This window comes from Cariama cristata, unplaced genomic scaffold, assembly GCF_000690535.1.
Source record: "Cariama cristata isolate BGI_N322 unplaced genomic scaffold, ASM69053v1 scaffold3473, whole genome shotgun sequence".
In the NCBI taxonomy this organism is placed as follows: Eukaryota; Metazoa; Chordata; class Aves; order Cariamiformes; family Cariamidae; genus Cariama; species Cariama cristata.
This window is the reverse complement of record NW_009609957.1, coordinates 40,656-68,573: the sequence shown is the minus strand read 5'-3', so window position 1 is coordinate 68,573 and position 27,918 is coordinate 40,656. Positions and strand designations below refer to the sequence as shown.

At 35.7% G+C, this 27,918-nt stretch overlaps 2 protein-coding genes across 2 annotated transcripts in view; both read left to right on the top strand.

Moving 5' to 3' along the window:
• Positions 1-19,468, top strand: part of LOC104159710 (golgin subfamily B member 1-like) — a 33,405-nt gene extending 13,937 nt beyond the window's left edge. Inside the window, exons 13-28 of the mRNA XM_009697694.1 lie at positions 660-769; positions 1,642-1,732; positions 2,598-2,728; positions 4,291-4,400; positions 4,674-4,842; positions 5,208-5,312; positions 5,587-6,867; positions 7,102-7,704; positions 7,843-10,089; positions 10,195-11,206; positions 11,323-13,385; positions 13,494-15,516; positions 15,637-16,355; positions 16,757-16,908; positions 18,461-18,620; positions 19,316-19,468. Of these exons, the coding sequence (XP_009695996.1) occupies positions 660-769; positions 1,642-1,732; positions 2,598-2,728; positions 4,291-4,400; positions 4,674-4,842; positions 5,208-5,312; positions 5,587-6,867; positions 7,102-7,704; positions 7,843-10,089; positions 10,195-11,206; positions 11,323-13,385; positions 13,494-15,516; positions 15,637-16,355; positions 16,757-16,908; positions 18,461-18,620; positions 19,316-19,468 (11,129 nt within the window). The remainder of the gene's footprint in view (positions 1-659; positions 770-1,641; positions 1,733-2,597; positions 2,729-4,290; positions 4,401-4,673; positions 4,843-5,207; positions 5,313-5,586; positions 6,868-7,101; positions 7,705-7,842; positions 10,090-10,194; positions 11,207-11,322; positions 13,386-13,493; positions 15,517-15,636; positions 16,356-16,756; positions 16,909-18,460; positions 18,621-19,315) is intronic.
• A 1,862-nt stretch (positions 19,469-21,330) lies between these two features.
• Positions 21,331-26,785, top strand: LOC104159709 (golgin subfamily B member 1-like). Its single transcript, XM_009697693.1, has 6 exons — positions 21,331-21,501; positions 22,633-22,800; positions 23,734-23,831; positions 24,187-24,321; positions 25,232-25,346; positions 26,163-26,785. Exons 1-6 carry the CDS (start codon positions 21,331-21,333, stop codon positions 26,319-26,321), a joined length of 846 nt encoding a protein of 281 aa, XP_009695995.1. The 3' UTR covers positions 26,322-26,785.
• Positions 26,786-27,918: the final 1,133 nt, after the last annotated feature.

Sequence of the window (27,918 nt, the reverse complement as noted above, 5' to 3'; positions counted from 1 at the left end):
TAAGCTTTCATATTCTGAATTTATTGAGTGTGTTTATTTACAAGTGATTCTGTATTTGTCTTAAAAAGAATGGTATTATTAATTTATGATAAGATGGTTTGATGCCAGTTTGCAGTGTAACCCATGCTTGTGACTTCCTCAAATTATCTGGCTTTGTAGCTCATACTAAAATTAAAGTTGAAAGGAACACATGTCATTTCCATAAAAATGAATGTGATTGTTCACATTATAAAAACCACAGCTGTTTCAGCTGGTGCCTTTATCATACAAATTAGGTATATTTTAACCTGGTAAATTGAAGTGAGATGTTATTTGGCATTTGAATTGGTTGACTTTTTTTTTAGTATCAGCATAACCTCACCCTTTCCAGTTTCCTGTATAAAGTCTTCATTTAGAACTGATGAAGAAGTAAAGTTAGACTTCAGTTTGCTGCTTCTTAGTGAGATATGCAGACTTGATTCTTATCTTCTACATAGTAATGTTGGAGGAAAATCACAAGGTGAATGCAATGGATTGCTTGTTCTGTCAGTCACTCATAGGGACTTCAGCCTGTCCCTGGTGCCTTTTCATGTAGTAGTGTCTGATATAAATGTGATTGCTTTCCTGTGGCACAAAACTGATTGAGGATGACTGGTTCTTTCCTGGCTGCTCTGATCCAGCCATAGTCTCAGGGCAACAGGAGCTGGAGGAGGAACTGACCACAGGTCAAGGAGTGGGCAGGCTGCAGCAGGCAAGAAGAAAAAGCAATCAGACCAGCAGAAAGCTTCAGGTGGGTTAAAAGAGATAAAAGTTTATTTTTACCTGTATGTTAATAAAAATATGGAGAGTACTATTATTTATATGATGCATCACACTTAAAAACATAAAGGGCTTAAGAACTTAAATTAATTACGTAACTGAAAACTTGAGTAAATTTAATGATCGTGCATGTAGCCAGAGGATGAAAAATTCCAATGGCATCACACCTCTCTATTCCTTGAGTAATGAATGTACTTAATTTTACACCAAAAAATAATGAGCTTCCCTCTGAAATAATTCACATGCTTGAAGCTATGTGCATACTTAATATGTTAAGGCCATTTTGATTTAGGTACAATCTTTACAGACCTCTTTGTTGATGAAGCTTTACTGAATAGTTAGTAAGTAACGTCAGTTCATTCAGGTGTACTTCTTGGTATTTGGTGCTGCAGCTTGCACGAAAAAATGATAATCTTTTGTAAGAAGAATTAGGATGTCACTGTTACATTAATGTATCGTTGGAAGAAGAATTTTATGTTTAGTTAACTCCGATACTTTACCCTGAGATTCAGAGAACCCTGTTAACTGTAGAAATCAGGGGACCAATTTAAGGTATCCAAACATAGTTATCCATTGACCTTTCAGATGCCTGAGGGTGTCTTCAAAGGCCTGGCAGTTACTATACAAAACCTGTGGGAGACCTGGCTTTTCTGGAAATGGTAGCTGGAATCTGGGCAGATTACTCTAGTATCCACAGTGATCCCGTATACTTACATTTAGGCACCTGAGTCGCTTCCTGAGTTTTAGGACTTCTAGTTAAAACCTTGCTTTTAATAACAGAATATGTATTTTACCCTTGCTTCCTTCCTTAAATTAAACTTCATTCTCGTGTTTTGTGCATAGGAAGAATACAACTTTGATAGAAAACAATGCTTTCAAGAATTGAATGTCACCTTGGATAGCACTGATTCAGCTGAAGGAGAAAATATGGGAGGTTGGTGGCCAGAGTACACTTCACCTAATGCAGGTGTGATAGCGACTAGACAGTTTATTAAAGCATGCACAGCATCTGTATTTTGTGTCTATTTTTGTTTTCAAATTCAACTAACAACCCATTTGTGGTGTATTCTAATCTTTGTTGAATTTTTTTGGCTTGCGTTTTCTTCCTTTTCATTTTAAAGCATGTGCGTGCTGGATGAACTGCCTAGTTTTGGTTCAGAAGTAGAATATAAATATGACTGAACACTGGAATTCGTTGAGCCTTGGTGCCCATGAAATATCCTATGTGGCCAGATCATGTGTTTTTTAAGTTATGAGTCTTGTTCCTCTGAATGTGTTTTCAATCTATATAACAGTTATGTTGCAAAACAGAATTGCATTCCATTGCTGTATGCTTTTAATTTAGAAATAAAGTTCTTATTTTTGTAATGTTTTTATATTGGTCGTAAAGGCTGCAAATATATCTTATCGTTAAAATGGAATAGACTCACTTGCAAGTTTTGATACAGACCAGTTGACTTTGTTCATTAATAATTGGTTAAGATCTGCAAGAACATGATTAACTTGTAGTAACATGAGCCACACTATTGATTGAGCAACAGTACTGTTTAGAATATTTCTGCCAGGTTCTCTGAGTTCTTGAGCTGTGCAACTTTATTTTGGTTTTTCAACAGTTAAGGGCAGTTTTACCATCTAATTTTTGGAAATGCAGGGCCTCAGGCATTTCCACTGGCAATGGTTGAGATCTGATTGTGCCCAACACTGGTGAGAATAGTGAACAAAAAGCTGAAACCATTTCTAGACTTCAGGAATTTTAGTAGACCTTTCTTGAAATTATTTTTCTTCTTTGACTTAAGTAGGCTTACGAAGTGTGGTTGAAGAGTTGGAATTGGAAAGAAATCAACTGCAGGAACAAATTCTTTTTCTAGAAGAGCGTTGTCAGGATTTGGAAGATAGATTGCAGCTTCAAGGTAGAATGGAGACTCTTCAGGTGAGCTTTCACAGTTGTGTAAAACCTGATGATATAAGAGAATCATTTTATTCTCTGTTTATATTCTTACAATCATAGCCTACAGTAAGTCAAAAATGTCAATTTGCAGCTAGCAAAAATGTGTAAAGCCTACTTCATAATTATGTTGACAGAGAGTGTACATGTACTATATTATGCTCTGAAGTTGAACTATGTGAACTGGAGAAACTTGTTTGGAAGTAAGCTTTGTTATTTGTTTTAGAAACATAGTAAAAAGCAACATGATTTTCATTATTCTTTGTAGGGGCCTTTTGTCAGAAGGTCCAGAAGTAGATTTTTATCACTATTGACATAAGTCTTCCTCTTCTGACATCCCTCAAGTTTCTTTTCTATAAATGGGTGTGTGTATTATTATTCTTTCATACACACACACATATATATTTATGGAAAAGAAACGGTGTGAATATAGAAATGTAATTAATAATTTAATATTTATGTATATACAACAAAAACCCCAGATATTAATTTGTTTTATATTTATATTGTAAAATTATTCCATGAAGGTACCAAAAGGAGTGGTAAAGTAATTATTTATCAGAAAAGTTATTTTTAATATTGCCTGACTGATAAGTTACTATGTTTGATAATTTGTAAACCTTACTTTTGCTAAATCACACAAGTGATCTCTTATTCAAACTTTCAGGCCTGGTGCATTACTCATAGTTCTTTATCTGTTAAGTAGCACACATATAAAAAAGAATTAATGATTTTAAGATGAAAGAAAACCTTGTATTATTACTTGAGGATCTTGTAACAAAGCCTTTCAATACAGGTAACATTTGGTGTAGATGAAGAAGGGCAGCTATTGAGGGCGGTACAGGTGTGTTCTGCCTTCTCCAAAATGCTAGCTTATTTTCATTAGCGGTGACAAGTTTGGCATGTTTATCCTATTTGCTGTTGATTCTGGACATGTGTTCTGCTTCTGGTTTTTGGTTGCTGTTTTCAGATTTTTTTTTTTTTTTTTTTTTTTTTTTTTTTGTATTGGTGCAGTGGATCTGACTAGAGTAGGAGATTTGTACTGTGTTTGAAAAACAAAACAACTGTGTGAATGAAGCTTGCTTCCTTTTTCTTTTCTCCACAATCCCCCCATATGTGGGTTTTTGCATTCCTTCAACCTAAAAAAATAGGCAAAAAAATTTGCAAGTTTGGTACTGTGCTCAAAACAATGAGGAATGTATTTGTTCAAAGCAGTAGCTTCCCCTATTATGATAAGTGAGCTGCCTTAACACAGTATGAGTGTGTGTGTTGTTTGGGTATGTAGCAATGATCCTTGAGTTCATGCTATCATAGCATTGCTGAAGGAAGTATTTCTGAAAGGTGGGTTGCATCTATTTGAACTAATATCACATCTGAACTTGTGATATTAATGTTGCATTTTGCACTGATACCTGCTGGAGTGCTAGAATAATGGTCTCTTACAGGATGTAAATCTCCTGAAGAGTCAGATTTTCGTGACTCCAGTTATCTCATGCTATTCTGGGTGTTTGTATGTAGTAGTGCTCTTCATTATTGTTTTGTTGCAGAATGAAAATGAACGTTTGCAAACTCAACTCACCCAGTTACGCAACCAGCAAATGCGAGATGTGGAAAAGCATCAAATTCTGATCTCAGGCTTGAATGAGCAGCTTAAGGGGTAAAATAAGGATTCTTTACAACTTCATGCAGAATTAGCTTTTTTTGCTTTAAGCTTTAATTTCAAATGAGAAGTATAATCTCTTAAAACACTTGAAAAAGAGTTACTTGATTCCTGCTTCTGTTTGCAGTAATGTTATTTCTGTACTTGGAAGTTTAAATTGAAAGTGTAAAAATAATTATTCTTTTAGGAAAATTGTTTGGGGTTAGTAAGTCTAGAAAGCTTAAAGCAAGCTTTGTTTTCAAAATGTCTAAATATGTATTTTCTTCTTAGATTAAGTGACAGAAATAGCTTCCTTGAAAATTTGCTTGGAGAAAAAGAACAGAAACTGTTGAGCACAACAGAACAACTGGAACAAATTGAAACTTTGAGGAAACTGCTTCAAGAAAAGGATCTTCTGAACAAAGAGCTTGGTGAAAAGTTCATACATACCGAGCAAAAAGTAAGTTAAAGTTATTGTTAAATAGTATTTAATTTATTAGAACCGGCGAGCATTAGCCATAACTTTCTGTTTGTGTCCCAGCAGTAATATTGCTGTTTTCCCTATCTGAAAGTTTTTGCTCTGTTTCTTTACAGTTTTGTTCACTTCACGTAATTACTTCAATTTGGTGTAAGGATTTCTTAGACCCAACACAGAGCTGTGCATGAAAGTATTTATGTTTTATTGGAGTGATAAGTTATCCTCGTTTGTTAATTTCACAGTATAAACTCCACTGTTGTGTGAACTCAGTATTGTAACTCTAACATCACAATTTTAATATAATTCTACATATTTATATCACTTTGACTTTTATTTTTAATACTAAGCTGAATGAAACCTTAAAGAAATGCAGTGTGTATGAAGTGGAGACCACTGAGCAGAAAACAGTCATCAGTGATCTAACAGAAAAAGTTGCTACACTGAAGGAAAAGGTAACTCATTAAACTAAAGTAAAAGAGGAAATTTTATGTTCTTTTGACATGACCTATGTAAATGTTAGCAAAATAACAGCCTTAGCTACTTAAAATTTCATACAGGAAATTTTTTGTGTGCTAAAACAGTCTAAAGAATAACATGGTTATCTTGTGACTATACAGTTGGATACAGATTGATTACTGTAGATACTTGTTCTATGTGTGGAGTGTAACTCCGTTCTCCCTCTAAGTTTGTTTTAAGTATTCTTGTAACATTATTTTCTTGGTTTAGACTTTGAAGCAAGATGGCCTGGTAGAGTCGATGCAGCTGGATCTGGAGCAGACAAATGAAGAGCTTGACAAATTGAATACAAGCCATTTGGAGGAAAGATCTCAACTTATTCAAGATCTCCAGAAACGTGAAAGAGAAATTGATAATCTTAAAGAAGCACTGGCAGAAAAAGACAGGGAGGTGTCTGTCCTGTCTTTGAATATGACAGAATATTCTGAACAGGTTATCATCCTGAAGCGTCAAGTGCAATGCAAAGAGGAAGAAGTACGAGGGATGGAAGAGGCCTTATCAAAGGCTGAAAGGGAAACTCATTTACTGAAAGAAGTACAAACAGCTGATGTAAGGGATGCAAGCGTGAAGATATCTGTCCTTTCTGAGCAGAGTAATACAATGAGACAAGAGCTAGAAAGAGTTAGAGTTGAGAATGAAGCTAAAACCAAAGAAAATGAGGAATTAATAAGACAAAGCAGTGAGAACAGCATTACAATTAAGGATCTCCGTTCTGAAATCAAGGCCAACAATGTCGCATACCATAACAAACTTGCGGAGTGTGAGTCACAAATTACTTTGCTGAAAGAACAAATCAGTAAATCATCTGAAAAGCTACAAGAAACCGAGGATAAACACAGAAAAGAAATGGAATATTTGAAATCTCAGCTTGAGGAAAACAATACTCTAAAGGAAAAATGCAACAATTTGCTTAAAGAGAAAGAGAATAAAGCACAGACACTTGAAAATGAGTTAAAATTAATTAAAGATTCATACAACAAACTGGTTCTCGAAAATGCTAAAAAAGATGAAGAGTTGGCTGAGTTATCTAGGAAGCTTATAGAAGATACTGAACATCAGGAAACAATTAAAAAAGAATTGCTAGAGAAACAAGAGTTCATTATTTCATTAGAGCAGAAGCTTCAAGTTTTGGAGCAGCAAAATGAAGAGACTAAACTTAAATTAACTGGAGATCTGAAAGCCAAAGAGACATGTTGCGAAGAACTTAATAACCAAATAAATGAAATACATAAACAAATTAACAAACTGGAAATAGAGACACAGGAGAAAGCTTCAGCTAATAAGCAATTGCAGGCAGATCTTGAAGGGAAAGAAGAAAAATTGGCAGAGCAAGTAAAAGCAACTGAATATCTGAAAAAAAGTATAGATATGGTGCAAAAAGAGAAGGAACGGCTAATCAGTGAAAATGAGAAATTGTCCAAACTCCTGGATGTGGATTGTGAACTGTTAAAGAAAATCCAGGCTATGGCAGAAGTAGAAAATAAGTTATCTGTAAGCACTGCTGAGTTTGAAAAAACTCTTTCAGTACTAAATTGTGATAAAAACACTCTGGCAAAAGAGATTGAACAACTTTCAATACTTGCCGAGCAAAAAGAAAATTCAGTTGCAGAACAGCTGCAGGAGAAAACAAAGGAATGTAATGTGCTAGCTGATCAGTTGTTTAAAAGCAAGGAACAGACACAACAGTTGCATGAACAAATGCAATCACTTCTCATTGAGCTGAAGGATACTAGAGACAAAGAAATACAGAAAGAAGAAATGTTTAATAATGAGTTATCAGAATGCAGTAAGCTAATCCAAGAGCTCAGCCATAGTAAGGAAAAGAATTTACTACTGCAGGAACAAATTCAAAGCATAACTTTGGATTTTGAAACTGCGAACAGGTCTCTAGAAGAGAAGATCCTTCAAAATGATTCATTACGTAAGGAAATGGAAGAGAGCAGACTTTGTATTGTAGAGTTGCAAGGTGAAATTAAAAATCTTAAAGATGAAAAAACAAAGTTATCTCAGTTGGTAGAGGAAAGAGACCTGACTCTAAAAAGTCAGGGTTCAGAACTTGAGAAGTTTCACAGGCAAATTTCTGAAAAAATGGAAGAAAGTACAGTGTTAAATAATCAACTACAACTATTAAGCAAAGAAGTGGATGTGCTTAGGCACGAGAAAGAGGACTTTTCACGCTTGTTGAGCGAGAAGTCACGTGAGTGTGAATTTCTTCAGTCACAGTTGGTACAGCAACAGTCTGAAATTACTTCAGCAAGGCAACAAGCACATAAAGCAGCTCTAGAAAATGAAAAATTGAAAGTAGACATTGAGACAGTTAATGTTATGGTAATGAAAAAGGCAGATGAAGTAGCTGCTTTAACTTCACACTTGTCCCAACAAAGTCATAATATTTTAGCTCTGAAGGACCAAATTGATGGCCTGTTGATTGAAAAAGAAAACTTAAAAATTGTCTTTGAAGAAAAGGAAACTCTCCTTTCTGAAAAAGAGGCTTTGATTCAGCAAATGAAAGATAGTAAAATGGCAGGAGAAGGGCAATATATGCAAATCATTTCAGATCTGCAAAACCAAATACAAGCTCTAGGTTTTGAAACCAGCCAGCTTAGACACGCAGTGCAGGAAAAAGAAAATGAATTTAAGAAGCAAGCCCAAGAATTAAAGTTATTAAAAGATAAATCTGAAGAGTCTGATGTACTTAGGGTTCAACTGTCTGAGAATATGGAGGTTATTTCTGACCTTCAGTATCAGCTTAGTAATGTGACGGAAAAATCATCCCAGTTGAATGATTCGATTATACAGAAGGATGAATCTTTAAAGCAAAAGTTAGATGAATGCATCAGTTTAAAAGCACAGCTTTCTGAGATACAGGAATCTTCTGTTTTGCAGGAGAGACAGTTAGAGCTTTTAGCCTCTGAAGTGGAACAATTAAAAGTACTTGTTTCAGAAAAAGAATTAACCATCTGCAATATTTCATTATTCAGTGAGAATTTAAAGATGCAAATTCAAGAGAAAGAGAATGAATGTGAGGTCTTGAAGAAACAGGTGGTAGAGCTAGAGGAAGTGAAAGTGAATTTACAAAAAGATATACAACATCAGAAGAATGTAATAATTGAGATGGACCAGTCCTTATCAGAAAAGGAATCATCTCTTATGGAAAATAAAAGTCTCCTCAAAACTCTGAAGGAGAAAGCACAGAAGGATGAAGAGAAGACAAATGTAATTTCTCAGCTCCAAAGTCAGATACATGAACTAACACAAGAACTACAAAAATCTAAAGAACTAGTCCATGAGAAAGAAAATGCCTTTTTATCTCTTCAGGAGAAAATTGAAGCACAGTATGAACTAAGAACAGAGTTGAATGCAGCTCTTGGAAAAAAAGAAGAAGTTATTACTGAACTGCATAATTCTTTAAAGGAGAAAGATACCAGTATACAGTTGGCAGAGAGCAACAGTAATGCTCTTTCTAGTGAGATTGAGGTTCTCAGAATAAAATTAGAGAAAAGTGATATGGCCATGAAAAACCTTACTAAGGAATTTGAGGAAAAGAATGAGAAGCTTGATATTGATCAGAAGAAAATCGATTCTTTGACTGTTGAGCTTGAGTCTCTTAAAAGCAAACACCAAAAAGCACTAGACCAAATAAGTACATGGGAAGAACAACTACAGCAAAAAGAAATGGCTGTGCAGTCCCTGCGTGTGAAGTGCACTGAACAGGCAGATAATATAGCATGTTTGAAGTTAGAGTTGAACAATGTAAATTCCAAATCATCTCAAGACTGCCATGACAATGGACTTTTAATAGGTAGTCTGCAGTGTCAGGTAGAGTCTTTAGAGAGAGAAAAAAATCTGTTACAAGAAGATGCTGATAAACTGATGGTGGAAAACACACAACTTAATGCATCTCAAAATCATTTGCAAAAGAAATTGGAAGAGCTCCAAGAAATCAATGAAAAACTAGAAACCAGTGAGAATTATTCAAGAATGCAGATAGATGCTATCAAACTGCAGATGAAGACTGAAAAAGAGAAGTTACAGATGCAGGTTAGTGTGAAGGGTGAAGAACTTTCTAAATTAGAACTTAAATTTGAAACTCTAGAACAAAGTCTACTTGAGTCAGAAAACAAATGGGTGACAGAACTTGATAGGGCAACTTTACAAAATAATAATCTCACTGAGCAATTGAGCTGTTTAGAAAGTGAAATGAAATCAAAGGATAGCAAAATCCAGTCTTTGCAGCAAGAGCTGGATCTTATAAAAGAGGAATTAACTCAAAGGTTATCTCCTTTACTTAGGAGTGGGCTTTTATGTAAAGAAAAGGCGGCACAGACTTCAGATTCTGAACTGCAGCTAACTGATAGTAAAATTCAGTTGGAAAAATTCTCCACTCTGATCACCACTATTTTGAGCAAAGAAACAGAAGGAGAACAATTGCAACTGATGCTTTTAGAAAAACAGAAAGAAATAGACACCATGAAAGGTGAATTAAAAAGTATGCAGTCACTTGAGAAGCAGAAGGAGTTACTGCAGAATGATATTGAAAAGATGAAGGGCAAATACAAATCTGAAATTGAATGTCTGTCAAAAGAAATGGTCACAGTTAAGGAAACATTATGTAAACAACAGTCTCTCTTGCAAGAAAGGGAAGAGTCTTTTGCAGAAATAAATAAGCAGGTTGAGTTTCTTCAAGACAAGATAAATAAATCAGAAGAAATAGTAAGAATCAGTCAGGAAAAACTGCATGTTGAAGGTGAAAAAGCAGCAAGTCTCCTTGAAGAAATGGGAAAAAAAGATCAACTCATCAAAAACTTAACTTCCCAGGTAAATCAGCAGAAGGATTTAATTTCTGGTCTAAGCCAGCAACTGAAAGAAAAGGACTGTTCTGTTACTCAGATCATGGAATCATTGTCTAATGAAATGCTGAATTTTTCTCAAGAGAGAAATACATTAAATACCAAACTGCAAGACCTTGAAGCTGTTCATAGTAGTTCTGTAGGAGAGCTAAACCGAGTCTTGCAGGAACTTGAGGATTGTAAGAAAGAACTGGAACATAGTCAGGTTATGTTAAGCAGTAGAGAAGCTGTGTTTAAAGATTTAATGAATGAAAAAGAGGAGATGCAGTTTAATCTTGAGAAAATGGGCAAGGAAAAAGAGAATCTGAAAAAGAAACTTCAAGCAGCATTGATAATAAGAAGAGATCTAATGCAAAAAGTTGGAAAACTAGAAAAGAGTGGACAGGAAGAAATTGAAAAAGAGCAAAAAAGAGCAGAGGAGCTGTTGAAGAAAGTTAATGAGTTAACAGACAAGCTGAAACTAGTTGAAGTACAAAATAAAGATTTTGAGTCTCATCTTGGAACTTTGAAGCAACAACTTTTAGAAAAAGATGCCAAAATAAGTGATTTGTCTGAAATTTTGTCTTCAAAAGCTTCTTATTTAGAGGAACTTCAGGACAATATTGCAGAACTAAATGATGTCATTGCTGAAAAACAAAATACATGTGAGCAGAACCTAAAATCTTTAGAGGAAAAGGACTGCATGCTTGCTCATATGCAATCTATGCTTGATAAAAAAGCAAGTGCATATGAAGAGGAACGTTCTCGGCTGCTCTTAGCTCTTGAGAAGATGAAGTCTGAAGTTAAGAAGGAAGAATTGTTGAAAAGTTGCAGTTCAGAAGAGCCTGGTTTAAGTGCTGGGGACAGGAAGAAGTGTCTGGATCCCAACAGTGACATTAATGTCATGAATCAATTAAAACAAGAAAAAGAAGCCTTGCAAAGGGAGCTTTTGGACAGGGAAGAAGATATGAAAAAATTTCAGAAAGAAAGGGAAGAGCACAGTAAACTTGCAGCAAATTTTGATGAACAAAAAAACCGCCTGGAGCAACTCAAACAAGAACATAAAGCACTCTGGGAAGTTCTTCATAGAAAATGTAAAGAATTTGACTTGAATCAGTTAGAAGAGTATGGAAAGAGCTGACTTCACCTGAGGCGATGCTGGGAGAAGAAGCAGCTGATCTAAGGAATTTGGAATCAGACAAACCAAGAAGCAAGGTTCAGGTTGCGTCCTTAAAAGAGTCAGAAAACGTGATCATCACTTCAGTGGCGAGTAAAGACGCTGAGTTAAAAGAACTAAGAAGTAATTATGCAAAACTTCAGGAGGAAACAGAAATGTTAAAGAAAGAGTTGAGAAAAATATCAACTGAATTTGATAATGAAAGAGAAGAAACAGTCAACTTAAACTCTTTGAGACAGCAGGAGCAGTACCAGGAGCAATGTAAGGGCAGCTTGTTGGAGGACGTAAAGCTGCTACAGAAAAAACTGAAAGCATATGAGGCTGAAGCTATAGACATTAAGACCATGCTTGAACATGTGAATAATGAGAAAGAAGCACTTATTAAAAAATGTGAAGAGGATTACAAGATGAGCCAGGAGCAAATGCAGAGATTGAGAACTGAAGCTAAGAAGGAGGTTGCAGAAAAGAGTGAGGAAATAGAAGCATTGCGTTGTTCACTTAAGGATTTCAAAGATAAACTTGATCTGGAAAAGGAATTGTTAAACAAAGCTATAAAGGAGGGCCAAGAAGCAGCCCACCGTTACAAAACAGCCTTTGAAGAAACGAAGAGTGAAAAAGAGAAACTTCTCAGTTGTTTAGAAAAGTCCAATTTGGAACTAATTAATATGAAAAAGGAGGTAAAACATTTCAGCGAAGAAAACAAAAACCTTATGACAGAGCTATGTATGCTACGTGAGAAGGCTGAGATGAGTAGACCTGTAGTGTCATGCAAGGAGCTTAAGGAAGAAAATGATACTGAAAAAGAATTGGGAGAGTTTTGTTCGGAAAGTAATTCCCTTCAAGGAAAATTACAAGGTAAAGGCACCTGTTCTCAACCACCAGAGACTGATTACTCCGGGGAGACTAAACTGAGAGAAGCAACAGAATGTCAAATCCAGAAACAAATGCAAACTACTGAAGAGCCGCTGGCAAAAACTGCAAATGTAAATGATTCTAAACCACAAGAGCAAAGAACTATAGCAGAAGAGAAGTCCAGAGAGCGCCTTCAAAGAAAATTACAGGCGGCTTTAATATCACGTAAAGAAGCCCTGAGAGAAAATAAATGTCTGAAAGACCAGATTGATAAACTGATATTGGAAAGAGAAGAACTGGTGAACAAGACAGGGATGCTTGAACACTTGTTAGAGCTTGGTAGAGAAAAACAAAGTTCAAGTACTGTTTCTCCGTTGTCTAAAGAGGAGAGCCTTGTTTCTGAAAATGCTAGACTGTTGACTGAAAATGAAAACCTCAGTGCGGCATGTGAAAGTCTTAAATCCACCATGGAGACTATAGTTCAGGAAAAAGAGGCCTTTTCTTTCCAACTGAATACCTTAAAAGATTCTCAGACAGTTGAATTAACAGGATGGAAGGCTAAACATAGTGAATTAAAGCAGGAATATGAATCACTTCTTCAGGCATATGAGAATGTCAGTAGTAAAATAGCAGATCTGAGGCAAGTTATTGATCTCAGTAGAAAAGAGAAGCAAGAGGCTATTCAAAGACTCAGGGAAGGAGAATCTGAGAAGGAGGCTCTTGAGAAGCATTTACAAAAACTCATTGATGAAAATGAGGTTATTAAGAATCAACTGAAACAACTCGGCGAATCCAAGAAAATGGAAGTTGACGAATTACAAAGTAAAGCAGAAAGGCAGATACGTGAGCAAGAGGCGAGGATGCAAGAACACCAGCATCGTCTTCATGAACTCACTGAACAGAATCATCAGCTAATGGAGGAAAATGAGCAGCTGAAACAAACTTCTGAAAATTTAAAGCAGGCTTTAGAGAAAATTCAGAATGAAAATGATATCCTTCATAATAACATCACTGTAACTAAAGCAGCTTTGGGAGACCTGCAAGTTCAAATGAAAGTGTACCAAAATGATATGCAATCTAAAATCAATGATGCACTGTATGAGAATGAATCCCTGTTAAAGGACATTAATGTGTTAAAGGATAAACTCTCTGTAAAAGAACAAGATGTGCTTGTCCTAGAACAAGAAAGAAATTTAATTTCAGAAAAAGTGAAAGAAACTGAAAAATCTTTGGACCATAAAAATCATTGTCTAACAAAGCTGGACATGGAATGTAAAAGTCTTACACAAGACATTGTTAGTTTAAATGAAAAAGTTAAGATTTTAGAGGATGATAAATGTCTGTTACAGGAAGAATTAGAAAATGTACAAGAAAGTTCTTACAAAGTAAAGAATGAGAGAGAATTTCTTGAGACGGAATTGCTTAATCATGTTAAAAAGGTTGATCATCTTACTGATAGAATGAAATCAGCACAGGTACAGAATAGCTTGCTGTTACAGCAACTGGAAGAATTAAAGGCAGAAAAATGTAATGTGATTAGAGAAAAAGAAGAACAGCAGTTACATCTTGTAAAAATGTTTGAGGAGAAGGTGAAAAGTGCTCAGAGGGATAATAATGGAAGTAAAAACAAAACAAAAGAATTGCAAGAACTCTTAAAGGAGAAACAACAGGAGATCAACCATTTGCAAAAGGATTCTATAAAGTTCCAGGAGCTGATCCTGGATTTGGAAAGGTCTGTGAAACTGTCACAGTCAAAAAGTGAAAAATTCGAAAAGGACTTAAGTAATACGTCAGAAAAACTTGCGAAGTCAAATGAAGAAATATATCATCTCAAGGGAAAGCTTACTTCACAGATGAACTTGTTGCATCAGTCAAAGAATGAAGTGGACAGGCTTACAGATGAGAATCTAAATTGGAGAAAAGAACTTCAGAAGAAAGAAGATGAACTACAAATTCAAAAGAGGGAATATGCGAGAGAATTGGAATTTAATCTTCAACAATTAAAATTGGTACACAAAAGAGAATTTTTGAACCTAGAGGAAAGACACAGTGCCCTTGAGAGAGAAAAAGATAGGGCAATTAGTGAGATTCGTGGTTTGCAAGAGGAAGTTAGCATTAAGGACTCTCAAAACAAGCAACTTCAAGCAGATTTGAATGCAGCTTTGGCACGATTAGCTGCTTTCACAAAGTGTATGTCCTCTCTTCAGGATGACCGGGACAGGGTAATCACTGAAATGAAAACCTGGGAAATGCACTTCAAAGAGGCCATCCAAAATAAAGAGAAACAGATAGAAGACAGTAATAAAAGAATAATGTCTTTACAAGATGAATTGAAAGACAAAATTACTCAGATTCAGGAACTGAATGTCAAATATTCTGTGATAGAGGAAACAAAGGATGAACTGTATTTGAGGCAAAAATCTGTTGATACACAACGCTATGAAGAGCTCTGCAGAATAAAGGAAGAAAATAAGTTTTTTTTAAACAGGCAGCAAGAATTGGAGAGTGTTCTTCAGTCCAAAGAAGAAGCTTTGCAAACACTCCTTAAAGAAAATAATTCTCTTAATCATCTCATAGAGAATAGTAAAAGTGCAGGAAGAGAGATAAAAGCTCTGGAAAGTAATTTTACGAGACAGGAACAAGAATTGCAACAGCTTCTAGCTGAGAAGGAAAGAATGAATGCTGAATTGCAAAAGCAGATTACAATTTCTGAGCAAATGAAGATCATGCTAAATAGTAAAGATGAAGAAATTTCCTTACTCATTTCTTCAAAAGGTGAAGAAATTTCTGACTATCTGATTCAGGTACAGACTCAACATAGAAAACAAATTGAAGAGTACGAACTTCAGTTAAGGTCTTTGCAGATAGAGAGACAACAGTCTGAGGAGTCCTGTCAGAGGATGGAAAATGAATTAAGAAATCTGCAGATGAAAGCAGACAAGGCAGGTCAAGATAAGGCTGCAATTGCCAGTGAAATAGATGCCTTTAAAAAATCAATGTCATCTCTTCAGAATGATCGGGATGATCTTTTTTCTAAATACAAAGAGCTGGAACATCTTCACCAAGATGTCTTAAATCAGCGGGACAGTCTTATAGTTGGCAGTGCAAGCGAGAATAACGCTTTGAAACAAGAATTAAGGATACTTCTCAATCAGATAGATGATCTTCATTCTGAAAATGCAATGCTAAGTGCACAGCTGATAAAGTATAGGGAAGATCTTAACCAAGTTTTATCTCTGAAAGACCATCAGCTGAAAGATTTACTTAAGCAGAAAATGGATTGTATTAAAAGACTTGAACAAGAAAAATATGATCTTCAAAAACAAGTAAAAGAAATGCAGCTTTCCAATGAACTGCAAAAGGATACTGCTGTATCTTTGGAACGTGAAAATGAAAAATTAGTATCTAAAGTAAATGATTTAGAATCTTTAATTGCATCATTAAACAAAGAGAAACTTGTTTCTGAATCTGGAGAAAAACTGCTAACTAGTGATAGTGTTCAGAAAAAAGAATGTGTATCAAATGGACAGTATGAGGGAAATCTTCAGAAGATTCAAGAACTCCAGAAATCAAGAGGCAGAAATAGTAAGAATGCAGACAAGGAATACAGTAAGACTCTGTTGACACTTGAACATGGAGATCAACCTGATACTTTTGCCGAGAAGATGATATTAGAAGTTCAGTCTCAAAATAGTGAGCTGAGGTCCCAAAATGAGGCCTTTGGGAAAGCAATGACTGCTCTGCAAAATGATAGAGATAGGATAATAGAGGACTTAAAGGTACTGCAGAGCAAATACACATCTGAATTCAAGACTCAAAAAAAGAAAGGAGATGAACTTGAAGCTGAATTGGATGGCTTTAAAGTACATCTTATCAGTATACTCAAAGAAAATTCTCTTCTGAATCAGGCTATTTTTGATGCTGCAGATAACGTTACACTTGATCAGATTGCTGATGAAATTGAAAATGTCTGTAGGATGTTAGTCAGTCGAGAGATGGAGGTTAGCAAGCTGTCATCTGAGTGTGGGAGTTACGTTCACCAGATTGAAGCGTTTTCCAAGGCTATGGCCAGTCTTCAGGATGACCGAGACAAATTGCTGCAGGAGCTCAGCAATCAGAAGGTAACTTCTGAAACAAAACAGGGCAGAGCTTCATTTCCCATTGGCTGCAACAGCATCAATGAGAGAAATTCTTTTAAAAGTAATTTGGATACGCCTCAGAACAATTGAAAGATTGGTAAGTTTTGATTAGCTATATCAATTTGTAATTTTTTTCTTTATGCAGAGAATGCTTAGAGACATTATGGATTCTAAAGTTTAACTTTGTAAATTACGAGAGTGCTAAGAAAACATTGTGTGACTGGAGAAGGCGTGCTTACAGTTTTGGGAGTTTAGGTAATTATCCTGTTAAACAGGAGCAAACGGGGAAAGAAACATTATTCTGTAATTAAAATTCTAGCAGTAATAAAACATCAACCATATAGTTTTCATTCCAGTTCACTAATCATGTTTATTAAATGTAGGCTAAAGAAGGAGCGAGCCTTGCAGCTGTTGAAATATCAAAACTGAAGACCAAGGTTGATGATTTGGAGAAGGCATTGCATCAGACAAAAGCCTTCCAAGCAGAAACGGAGAGAGAGATTGCATCATACCAGAATGAGCTTGCTGGCTTAAGGTATAAATGTTAAAATTAAACAGTACATATGACTCTTGTTTAGAATTCTTGAGTGACTTCACAACCTGACATAAAACTGACACAAAACCACAATTATGTATAGTTTAGCAGGAAGCAGGATAAAAGCATTTGTGTAGTGTGCGAAATCAACTTCCACAGCATTGTCTTTGTTCACAGCTATCTTTGTATCTTTATGTAATAGTCTCTTGGTTTATGTAAGATTTCAAACAGTCTTAATTGAATGTTTTCTGTTCTGTTAGTGACTTGGACATATGGAACTACAGTTTAAGAATCTTGTTTCAATGCTTGGTATCATATTCTCTTCTTAGAGTAACAATTGATATGGCTGAACATTTCCCCCCCCAGTCTCTTTTTTTAAAAGATGTCTGAGGTGTTGCATGTTTGGCCCAACTACATATTGAAAATTAAATTCATTTCACATTTAAGCACTATTTTTGTAGATTCAAGAGGCCACTTCAGCACTGTTCATATCTTGCATCATCTGTGACAAATGAGTAATGTGACACCTTGGGCCTAATTCTATGAATGCCTCATAAGATCTGCTTCAAAGAAGGCAGCAGGCATTTTTAAGTGGCACTCAGTGGAGGCAGATCAAGATTTGATCATCCTAGACGGCTGTTCTTGTTCAAGCTTTTAAACTTGTGCAGATGATTGAAGTGCGAAAGCATGCTATGATCGGTTCAGTGAAGATAATTTTGTTTGAATTTGACACCAGTAGGCAGTATCCTAGTGCCCTTAACTGCATTTTACTCTCCATAGTATAATTTCTAGATCTCTAATTAAAGCCTGTGTAAGATAGTATCTGTTTTATACTAGAAGCTTTTGGGGGAAAGAGTGTAGATCAAAAGGCCAGCCCCACATTTATCTTTGCAAATGTGAGCAAGTTAGCATGAAATATTCAAACCTCCTTCTAACTTGTAGACTCAACCAGTGAACGGCATGAATAGTTTTTTTCCATTTTTTTTTTCCCAAACTTCAAAAACAGATATTAACTTTAATTCAAAAAGATTTAAATTACTTTTATGCCCTTTGTGATATTACCCGTGTATGACATCAGGTTCTGGAGATGTGGCATGTTTGTTTATTTCAGCCTTCTGAGTCTAGGGTATTCCTTTTCAAACTTGTGTCCTTGCGATAGGGTAGACTGGCTATCTTGAGCAGTGCTCTACACAGTTGCGACCTAGAGTCGCTTTGCTGTGCAACCTTATTCTTTAGGTAGCTGAAGTATTTATTGCATTAACAGATGTTAGTACCTCTGCAGCCAATGAACTTCTCTTGTCTCCAAACCAATGAAGCAAACTTGACGTTATCGCTTTCCAGGCTTTATTTTCTGATTTTTGCTTTTTTAGTGGATATCTTTAAACTGAAGTATGTATTGAGAATGTTCGTATAGTGCTCTGTGTTCACATATGAATGTTCAAAAAATACCCGTATTTATTTCGGAAATAACAGTAAGTACAGCTTTGTCCTTTTCATTGACTTGTATGCACTATATTGTCATTTAACGTCTAGTCTAACATTTTATGTTCAGAATGGAAAAAACCCTCCTCCTCTCAGAGTCCCAGGCACTGCGAAATCAATGTCAAATCACAGTTGCTGAGAAAGACCGACAGATTGCAGAACTACAGAAGCTGCAACAAGACATGATTGTTAAGAAATCAATCTCTGCTGGCAGCAATTACCCAGTCAAGGTAAATAAATGAAATGTAACAGGAGGCACGAACCTACTTCCATCGGTTTAGTCTATTAAATTTGCAGGCTGCTTCCCAAAGAGGACCATAGAGCATATGATGGTGAACTATGGAAAGCTGATGAGTGCATTACCTGTATGTCACTGTTGCCTGGGGTCAAATCGGCAAGTTAAAACTATTCCAAGCAAATGAGTTGCAATTGTTAAAACCATTTTTAATGGAGTCTGATGTATTGATCAACTGCTTTTAAACAAGGAAAAATCCTGAGTTTCTCACATGTTGAAAGAATAACAGAGAAAACTCACTGATGTGGTGTATTTTAATTGTTAAAAACATGGAAAGCACCTTCATAAAGAAATGAAATGGTTGTGAAGCAAAAGGTGAAGGTCATGAACCAGTAATGGTTACTGATTCTTAGTCAAAAAGGAGTAACAATTTGTTGTGGTTACATTGTAAGGTAATGTTATTTGCTAGTTGCTAATGTTAACAGGTTACTTAAGTAATCTTGTAAATTACTGTCTTAGGTTAGTTAAATCTGGAATATAATAGGAAGAAGTGAAAAAAAAAAGAAGAAAGAAAATGGTTCAAACATGGTTCAACAGCAGACTGGTTGCTGGTAAATAGACATACGTACTGGAAAGGCAAAAAAGAACTAGTGCAATGTACAGGTTTCTCAGTTAATTCTTTCAAATCAGGAAGAGGATGGGGAACTTTCAGGCAACTCAAGGAGGAATTCTCATGTAGTAGCTGAGATGAAACCCATTATGTCTGTAAGTGGGAATATAATTTTGGCTTCATGTGCCAGTTTTGTATCTATCATGAGTCTCTTACTGTTGACGCTAGGATAACACCAGTGTCGTTACTTGTTCCTATAGCACTCTTGTTCAAAAGAGACTAGGATGCTGTACTGTTACTTGTGGGATGCCAGCGATGTATTTATTGTCACTGAGTCTTTGCATGCTGCTTGATTTAACCACTTCCCAGACAGCCTGTGTTCTACCTATTTCTTTTTCTCTCAATAGCTAATATCGAGTTGGATCTGTCTCCCCCAGTTCAGTGATTATTACACAAGTATAGAAGCATCATAATATTTTGAGACATGAATCTTCTTTTAAAGTCCAATTTTAGAATTGCCATGCTGATGCAGATATTATTTGGGGAACAGATAGACAAACAAGGTGACGTGCATATATTTTATTTTTAGAAAACCAGTCTAAGTTATCCAGATGTTGAAGAAATGGTAGGAAAAGTGGCACAGAAAACATAATTCATAATTTGTAGTACACTTCACCTCAGCTTCACAGAAGTACTGCATTGTGATACAGAAAAGGTTTCAAAGGAGGGAGGTCAAAAGCATGATATAGAAAAACTTCAAAGAAGAAAGTCAGAAAGATTGGGATTGTTTACACTGAGAAAGAAATAAATGAGAGGAGAAAACCCCAACCTAATAGTACTGTGGGATGTAAGCGAAGGAAGAATCTACACTCTTACTTCTTGTAAACCCAGAATAGGGGACATTCGGTCACAAATAAAAAACTATGAAAAGGCTTTGCTCTTTCAGGTACTGTGAACATTTTTTTCACATCTATTATAGCTGCAACCTATTTGCAGGCACGCAGTTTTTAAGAGACTCAAAAAAGAACTTGATAGTTTACATTGACAACAGTTTCACAATTTGTATACTTGATGCTGACAAATTTTAAAGATCTAATGAAGTTCATTCTTCAGAGCCTAAATCAATCTCTAATTACTGCATATTAGAATAGGACCTAACTGAGAGGAGAAGGGAGAGATGTGCCTAATGGAAGTGTTCTTGCCCTTCCCCTGAAGCAGCTGGAGTTGGCTTCTGCCAGGAACAAAATACTAGATTTAGAAAGGCAGCAGCTGACTCAAAGTCTGGCAATTGCTGTCTACTTTTGTAGACTATCATTAAAGGTTCAAGGAAAGTATTATTTTAGAATAATATTTGTATTTGCCTTTTCTCTGCCAGAGGAAGTAAACTATATTCTTTTTAATTTCATTAAAACCAACATTTTAGTTGGTCAAGTTTGTGTCTCATATGCTGTTCATTTCCTATGATTAAAATCACAAATAAAAGCTATTGAACAGTAATATCTGTTGGGTTATGGAATATTTTATGTGGTAGAAGTCTTTATTTCATGATTGTATAGGAAAATACATGGCACACTGTCCTCTATTATTGGCGATTAACATCAAAATATTGACCTGCCAGAGATAAAGGAGGCCAAAGCTGTGAATCAGTGATGGAAGTTGGGTGTGTTGGTTTTTTTTTTATTCCAAAATGGATTTTCAGCTTTAAATTCAATTTATGAAATAGCTGTTCTTCTACAAGTCGTGAATACCATACTTTATTAATTTGAAAATAATTTTTGAAATTTGTTTTATATTCATTAGGCTTTTTCTATTCCCCCTCCCCTTTTTTTTTGCACTTCACACTATTTGCAAATTAAAAATTAAGTTGGGTTGCCTTTTCATGGTAATTTTTTATTGTTTTTTTAATTGAAGTATTCAAGTTAAAAACTAAGTAGATGATTTTTTTTTTTTTAATATAAAGTCTCTGGCGAATGTGGTATTAACTTATGAGAAGGAAATGATCTTGTGAAGAGGAAATTTATTATGTAGTCGGTATGTATATTTAGTGTTGGCATTGTATATTATTTAGAGAAGTCCTGTACCATTTACACTGAATATGGTAATACTTTTTAAGGTTTTAGAAACTGCCTCCCTCGCTGGGAGTGCAGATACACCAGAGGAAATCAAACATGTCTTAGCTGAGAAGAATCGGCTTCAAAATGAACTGCAACGCTGCCTTCAGGAGATGCATCAGAAGGATCTGCATTTCCAGCAGATTAATTCAAAGGTAACTTAGAACAACAGCTGTGATCCTAAATAGCTCATGTGAATCTGAGCTGGTATCAACGTAGAAATACTGCTAAATTGACAGTGTTTTGTATGATTGAAAGTTAGTTTACTTTAGAACTTAGATTCTTCAGAACAACCCTATTGGCTCAGACTAGAAATTGTAAACTAAATGTCAGTATTATCTTTCTGTCAGGCTTTGCTGACTTGTTATTTGCCTGAGAGGTTTATTTGAATCTGCATTTTGAAGAGATTGATGGGGCGTTGCTGAACTTCTACTCAAAGTGAAATATTTTTCATTATAGACAGAAACAGATGTCTGTCTTAGCTGGAACCAGATTTTAGATCTCTCATACCGAATTTTAAATACCTCAAAAACATTTCCTTATAAATTCTTGATGAACACTTTTATGCCTGTTAAGATGGTAACTGTGTGTGTCAGCATGCACATGTGTGTTTGTGTTCAATTTTGTTGACAAAAGTTTGTAAATGTTCTTGGAAATTTGCTTAACATTTATCTCTCTTTGTGTGGCCTGGTATTTGAAGCAAATTAGGTTTATGTTACCTTTCATCTGTCATTGTGTCTCTTTCCAGTCCTTCACCCAAACATTTTATAAACCTAATAACAATTTTAACCAAACTTTGAAACAGGTGTAGAAATCTCAAGTCCCTAGAAGTGAAGATGAGTGTTTGGGTGGAGATCCAAATTGCAGTGTGTTTTTTGAAAAGATGAGAACTCAACTGCTGAGCATTCCTGGATTGCCTAGTGAACATGTTTATTCTATCAGGCTGATTGGGCTATATGCATTGTCCTGAAGTCACAACTACATATACTGTCTTTTGCCAGGTGGTGATATCATAGCAAACACAGGGAGGAAGGTATTGAGGTTTAAAACCCTGAGTTTCTGGTTTGGGCATATTGATGACAGGGGAAATCTATACTCATGTTTCATTATTTCTGCTGCTCATAAAACAACAAGTTAAATCTTACCATACTGTGACCTTGCCAAAAAATTGATGCAGTTTTGAAACTAGTACTCAGTTGCTTTCAACAGCAGGTCTCAAATCTGTAGTAATTTCCTAAAGGAAATAATTCCCAATTTTTATGTATTTAAATGTTAATTTCTTTCAGGTTGTGCAGTCAGCAGAAGAGAATGCTGTCTTGTCTGCCCAGTTGAAGACTCTTTCGCAGACTCTAAGGGATAACCAGCTTCGTTACACTGACTTGCAAAATCGTTATTTAAGACTGGAGAGGGAATATCAGACAATGCACACGACATCTTTCCAAGGCACTGTTCAGGTAAAAAAAATACATGGAAATGTTTTTAGGTTTGTTTGTTTTTTTTTTTCCTTCTGTGCTTACACTTTTCTGGTTTTCATGATAAAATTGACATAAATACTTTTTGTTGTACTGATTCAGTACTCTTGCTAGCTCGTGATCTGCTGAGGATAACTGTCTTTATTGTTGTAAAGCCAGTTTTTGACTTTTCATTTAAGGAAGCTGTCTATACATGCTTTTTTTGTTTTGAACTATCATAATTTTTGGATTGGTCTACAGCTGACAGATAATTGGATGATCACTGATCACTGTATCAGCAAAGTTTAGTGATAATTTCACATCAGTCATGAATCATTCTGCAAGGTGTTCGAGTAATATTTTTGGAAGTGAGATCTATATCACCAGTTCAGCATTTCAGTACCCTTTGCCAACCCCTCATACACATCTGTAAACTCACTCCTTTGTGATCTCTTAATTTCTTAAAAGTTTTCCTGTAGTACCTTGATTATTCAGTAACAATCAATTAATATCATACACTAAAATAGCATATGGATACATATATAAAACAACCCTTACTCTTCCGTAAACATAAACAAGGAGAACTGTAAACTGAAAAAATAAACGAGTAACTGCATTACTTAGGAAACTGCAGTGGTTGCGATATTACTATGTGGATGTGTAGCTGCATTTCTTTCACTTCAGACATTGTTCAGAGATTGCTGTGTTATGCACTGTACATGTATTCTTCAAGTCCCCCAGCACACACAGGCAGTATTCTTCATCACCTTTCTGTTAGAAAGCAGGTTTGGAGAATTGCAACTGCAGAAATTAAATGACGCAAAGAGTGGTTTGTTCCACTGCTTTGTGGTGCTTATGGCTTCTTTAATCGAAATAAAGATTTTTAACAGCTAGAAAAATAGTGACTGGCTTTTTTTCCACTTTAATATTTTCTAGGATGAAACTAGAGCAGAAGTTCCCCCTGGAGCGCCACAGGAGAGATCTGCAATTATTGTTGAAATAGACAATATGGAGCTAAATGAACTCAGAAAAAGGTCAGGACTGAGAGCATGTATTAGCAATATTGTTTTCCTGACAGTGGTGTTGTGAGTGCGAAAGTAATGATTTTCTATCCCTCCAAGGAGTTGTGGGGGAAAAGGGAAAGAAGTGGATTTACAGTGGATTAAATTAATTATAGTTATATTCTTGAATTGTTATCATCTGGTAATATTTGTGGTTTGGTTTTGTAAAGACATATACTTACTGATGACTGTATTTCAATACCTAATCTAAGGCATCTCATTAGAATTAAGTCTTTATCACAAAAAAGAACATTCCTTAATGAAAAAGAACAAGAAAGTAATTCTTTAAGTATGTAAAATACTGATTTCAAATTTCATTTTGTTGTAGGCTTGCAGAGACTGAGCAACAATATGAGTCAGTGCAGCAGGCTCTCTCACAGCTGACAGAAACACTGTCAGAAGAGAAGAGGAGGAGAGAAGCTGCAGAAGAGGCTCTTGGACTCTCTGAGGAGCAAAGTAACAGGTAAAATACTCCTGTTTGTAAAACATTTTTTTTTTCTTTCTAAAGAAAAGTGTCTGTAAAACATATTTCTTTTTCTTTTCTTATACTTTTGAATTACGTGACAGTTACATTGCCTTATTAAACTGTTATGTGGGTGTGAAATAACTTGCATGTTCAGAGCGCCGAAGCCATCTTTTGCTTCTGCTTCCCCTTAGATGAGTGCATGATGAGGTTTTCATTTACACTATACCTGGAGTAAATGCAAAGGGTACTACAGAGCTGGAAAAAGGAGCATCAGATTTTTTGTTTGCCTTTTTTAAGTGAGATTAGTGATAGGTTTTCCTATGGGTGCTAGACTTCTGAGCAAATAATAGAACAAATAGAACAAATAGTAGAACCTGTTTGTGAGTCCACAGTACCTGAAGCAATAGAAATGCATGTGTAACTGTGTTAAAAAGCTAGGTTTAACTCTATGGATCAAGAAAATGTTACGGGCTTTGGGATTTTTTTTTTTTCCCCTTTATTTAATTTCTTTCTTCAGGTGTTGGACTCGATAGTCAGTGGTATTTCTTTTTTCCCCCGAGTTAGAAAAAAATCTCACGTAAACCAGCTTTAGCACAGCCGCTGTTTAGATTTAAAATATCATTATCCATCTGCCTATATAAAGTGTCCATCACTACCGTCATCTGAAAATCACTGTTCAGTCAGCTAGTGGTGATGGGGGTGATTCTGAATAAATGAAACACCTTGAGAGTAGATTTTAAGTGGAGACTGAAGAAGACCTGGCAACATAAACTAAGTCTCACTGCTGTCTGTGGGGACCTTCCCCCAGTAATGTAAGTATACAAAATAATGTTTCTTATGTGAATTCAGTACTTTAAAAGAGGAGAATAATTCAGTGCTCCATTGTCTCCCTTGAATTTTTTTCTAGATTTGAAGTAAGCAGTTATAGGTCTGTACCTAGTGAATACGCTGTCCAGATGGAAACTGAGGAGGAAAGGGAAGCCTTAATCATCAATCCTAGTGAACATGTTATTGTGCGAAAGGTACGTAAATGAAAGCTTTTAAAACCGCTGACTTATACTTAAGTGGTGTGCATATTGTATACTGCTAGTTGCAGACTAACACAGATTATTATCTCCTTCACGCTACACCTTTCTTTTTTCTGTCTTCCCTCTGCTGTACCATTCTTTCGACTGTCATTCATTCTTGGAGAGCAGATTTCCCTTCCGATTGACTGGAAGTCACTGATTTGGATTGTCCTTTTTATATGTAAACACTGGCATGAAGCAACTACTTGTCTAATCCGCCTTGTCTCTGAAAAGCTGACTGTGAAGTACTCTATTTATTGTGTTAGGTATCGTGGGGCTGGGTGGGCTGTAGAGGCATCCATTCAAAGTAGCAAACTACTGCTGAAACTACATTTTACTGAAAAAATGTCCTTAATTTCTTTCTCCTTGGGTTGTGCATGGTGAGTCAAATACAGGCAGCTGTATATACCATGCCATAGAACACATTACATATGTCCAAATCAAAATGTGAGTAATCATATTTATATTGCACATGTGGACATTAAATAAAAGGTGTATGCATATAATTATGCATTTTCATGTCTAGTATGTATGTGTAATTATGTAATACACCAGAATTACATAATACACTTTGTCTCCATTCCTCTCCCCTTTTATTAAAGCTGTTTTCTTTGGCCTTTAAATCAGTTATGCTTACAGTCTGTGCTGTGGCATCCATTGCTGCAATCGGAGGCAAAGGGTTTATAGTGCCTCAGAAATCTAAGTTGCAGTGGAACTTCTTCTCATTTGTATTCATGATTACTTATTTAACATTTTTTGTTTCCTAACCAGATGAAAGGAGGAGCCCTTTCCTTCCGAAGATGGCTTCGAGGGCGAAGTCTTTACTGTTCTAAGCTGCTGACCTCCAGAGCAAAATCCCGCTATTTATTCCTCACGTACCTAGTTACACTACATCTTGTTGTTTTACTGTGCCTCACTGGTGTTCTCTGAATACACTGCATTTTCTGGGTAAATTATTTCCCTGTAGGTAATGGTGTGCCAATCCAAGATAATAGACTTTCCACATGCTGCTGTTAAGCTATGCACTGGACACAGTTGTATATATTCTTGTTACACTACATGAATCTTGAGCTTCTTAAAAGAAATTTGTGTATATCACAGTTGCTCCAAAGTTGACTTGAATTGCTCTTTAACAGTGGAATATTATATTTGCTAAAGAGAAAATATCCCCCTCTGCCCTATAAAGAAACTGCTGCACACAAGTTATTTAATATTGTTTGTGAGTACATAATGATTGATTACTACTGAATGGGTTGTAAATGATATCTTTTCTATATAAACTTTATTTTAAAAGTTAAACTATAAATTTTAAAGGAATATTCAGCTATTACTGTTTATTGGCTTCTTGATTATAACAAGAAGTTTTATAGAGTGCAATAAAGGAAGAACTACTGGATTTTTGATTTTTTTTGTGGGGGAGGTGGTTGTTGTTTTTTGTTTCTTTTTTTCCCTGAAAATAAAAGAATTAAGAAGGTTGTTCTTTGGCCATACAGTTTGTAATGGCTATGACAGTATGCACAGATATGTATGTGGTAGTGAGGTAAGGCGATGATTAAAGATTCAGTAAAGATTCAGAATTGAGATGACATGAAGAAATGTCTTCAACTTCTTATGTTCCTTCACTGTTGTTTTAAAGGTGCAATTTCTGTAACTTTTCTCATGTTTGGTTTTTTTTGCTTGTTTTGTTTTTAATTCACTTGCACTTCTTGTCTTGGTGGGTTTAGTTACTGCCTCTCTTTGGGGCAAAAATGTTACTCAGCTGCTCAACACATGAAACTCAAGCTTATAAGGACACAACCTCTCATATTTTACGTGTTTGGACTTCAAGGTACAAATGAATAAAGGGTACGTTTTCAACTAGGAGGCTATAAAAAGCAGGATTTACATTCAGTTTCTGGAGACACGTAATAGTGTTGTGCATTCCATATCAATACATCCATGTTTTGTTACAGTGTTCTCTGAAACTGCACAACTGTTTCTCAGATTCAAAAAAATGGCTTATTTGTGAAGACTGTGGCCACTGGAAGCTGGAAGTTTATTTTTACACCCTGTATTGTTGTTTGTCAGTCTTTGTTTTTCTGCGTTTCCACTCACCTCTGTATAAAATGGAGATACAATTGAAACAAGCGGAGTCTAAAGGAATACACGTAATATCACAAAAATGGAGTAGCCGTTTGAGTTCCTGTTTGCTGGACTAAAATCCTTAAAATCTTGTGGGAAAAGAAAAATGGAATGAGTATGGAAATGGAAGGATTGCATCAGTTTTATTGATGGGCAGATAGAAGGTTGACTTTGAAGAGATGATAGTGAAGTGAATTATCTACTTGAGGTCCAAGGATTCTTGTACGTGAGGTCTGCTGTGCAGTCACGAGACAGGTGAGAAAGAGGGATAGGTTGACATTTACGTTGCAGAGTTAACATTTAGCAAATTGTACCTGATGTTCTGAATCACTTGTTTTTGTCATGCGGAGTAGGAAATACTGCCAGCTGTAGTTACCACTGTAGGTAAATCCTGTAAACATTCTTC

Coding starts and splice junctions, on each gene's coding strand:
- LOC104159709 (XM_009697693.1), top strand. CDS start 21,331: ATGGTAATACTTTTTAAGGTTTTAGAAACTGCCTCCCTCGCTGGGAGT. Junction 22,801..23,733: donor CTTTCCAAGGCACTGTTCAG/GTAAAAAAAATA, acceptor AATATTTTCTAG/GATGAAACTAGAGCAGAAGT. Junction 24,322..25,231: donor TCTGAGGAGCAAAGTAACAG/GTAAAATACTCC, acceptor ATTTTTTTCTAG/ATTTGAAGTAAGCAGTTATA.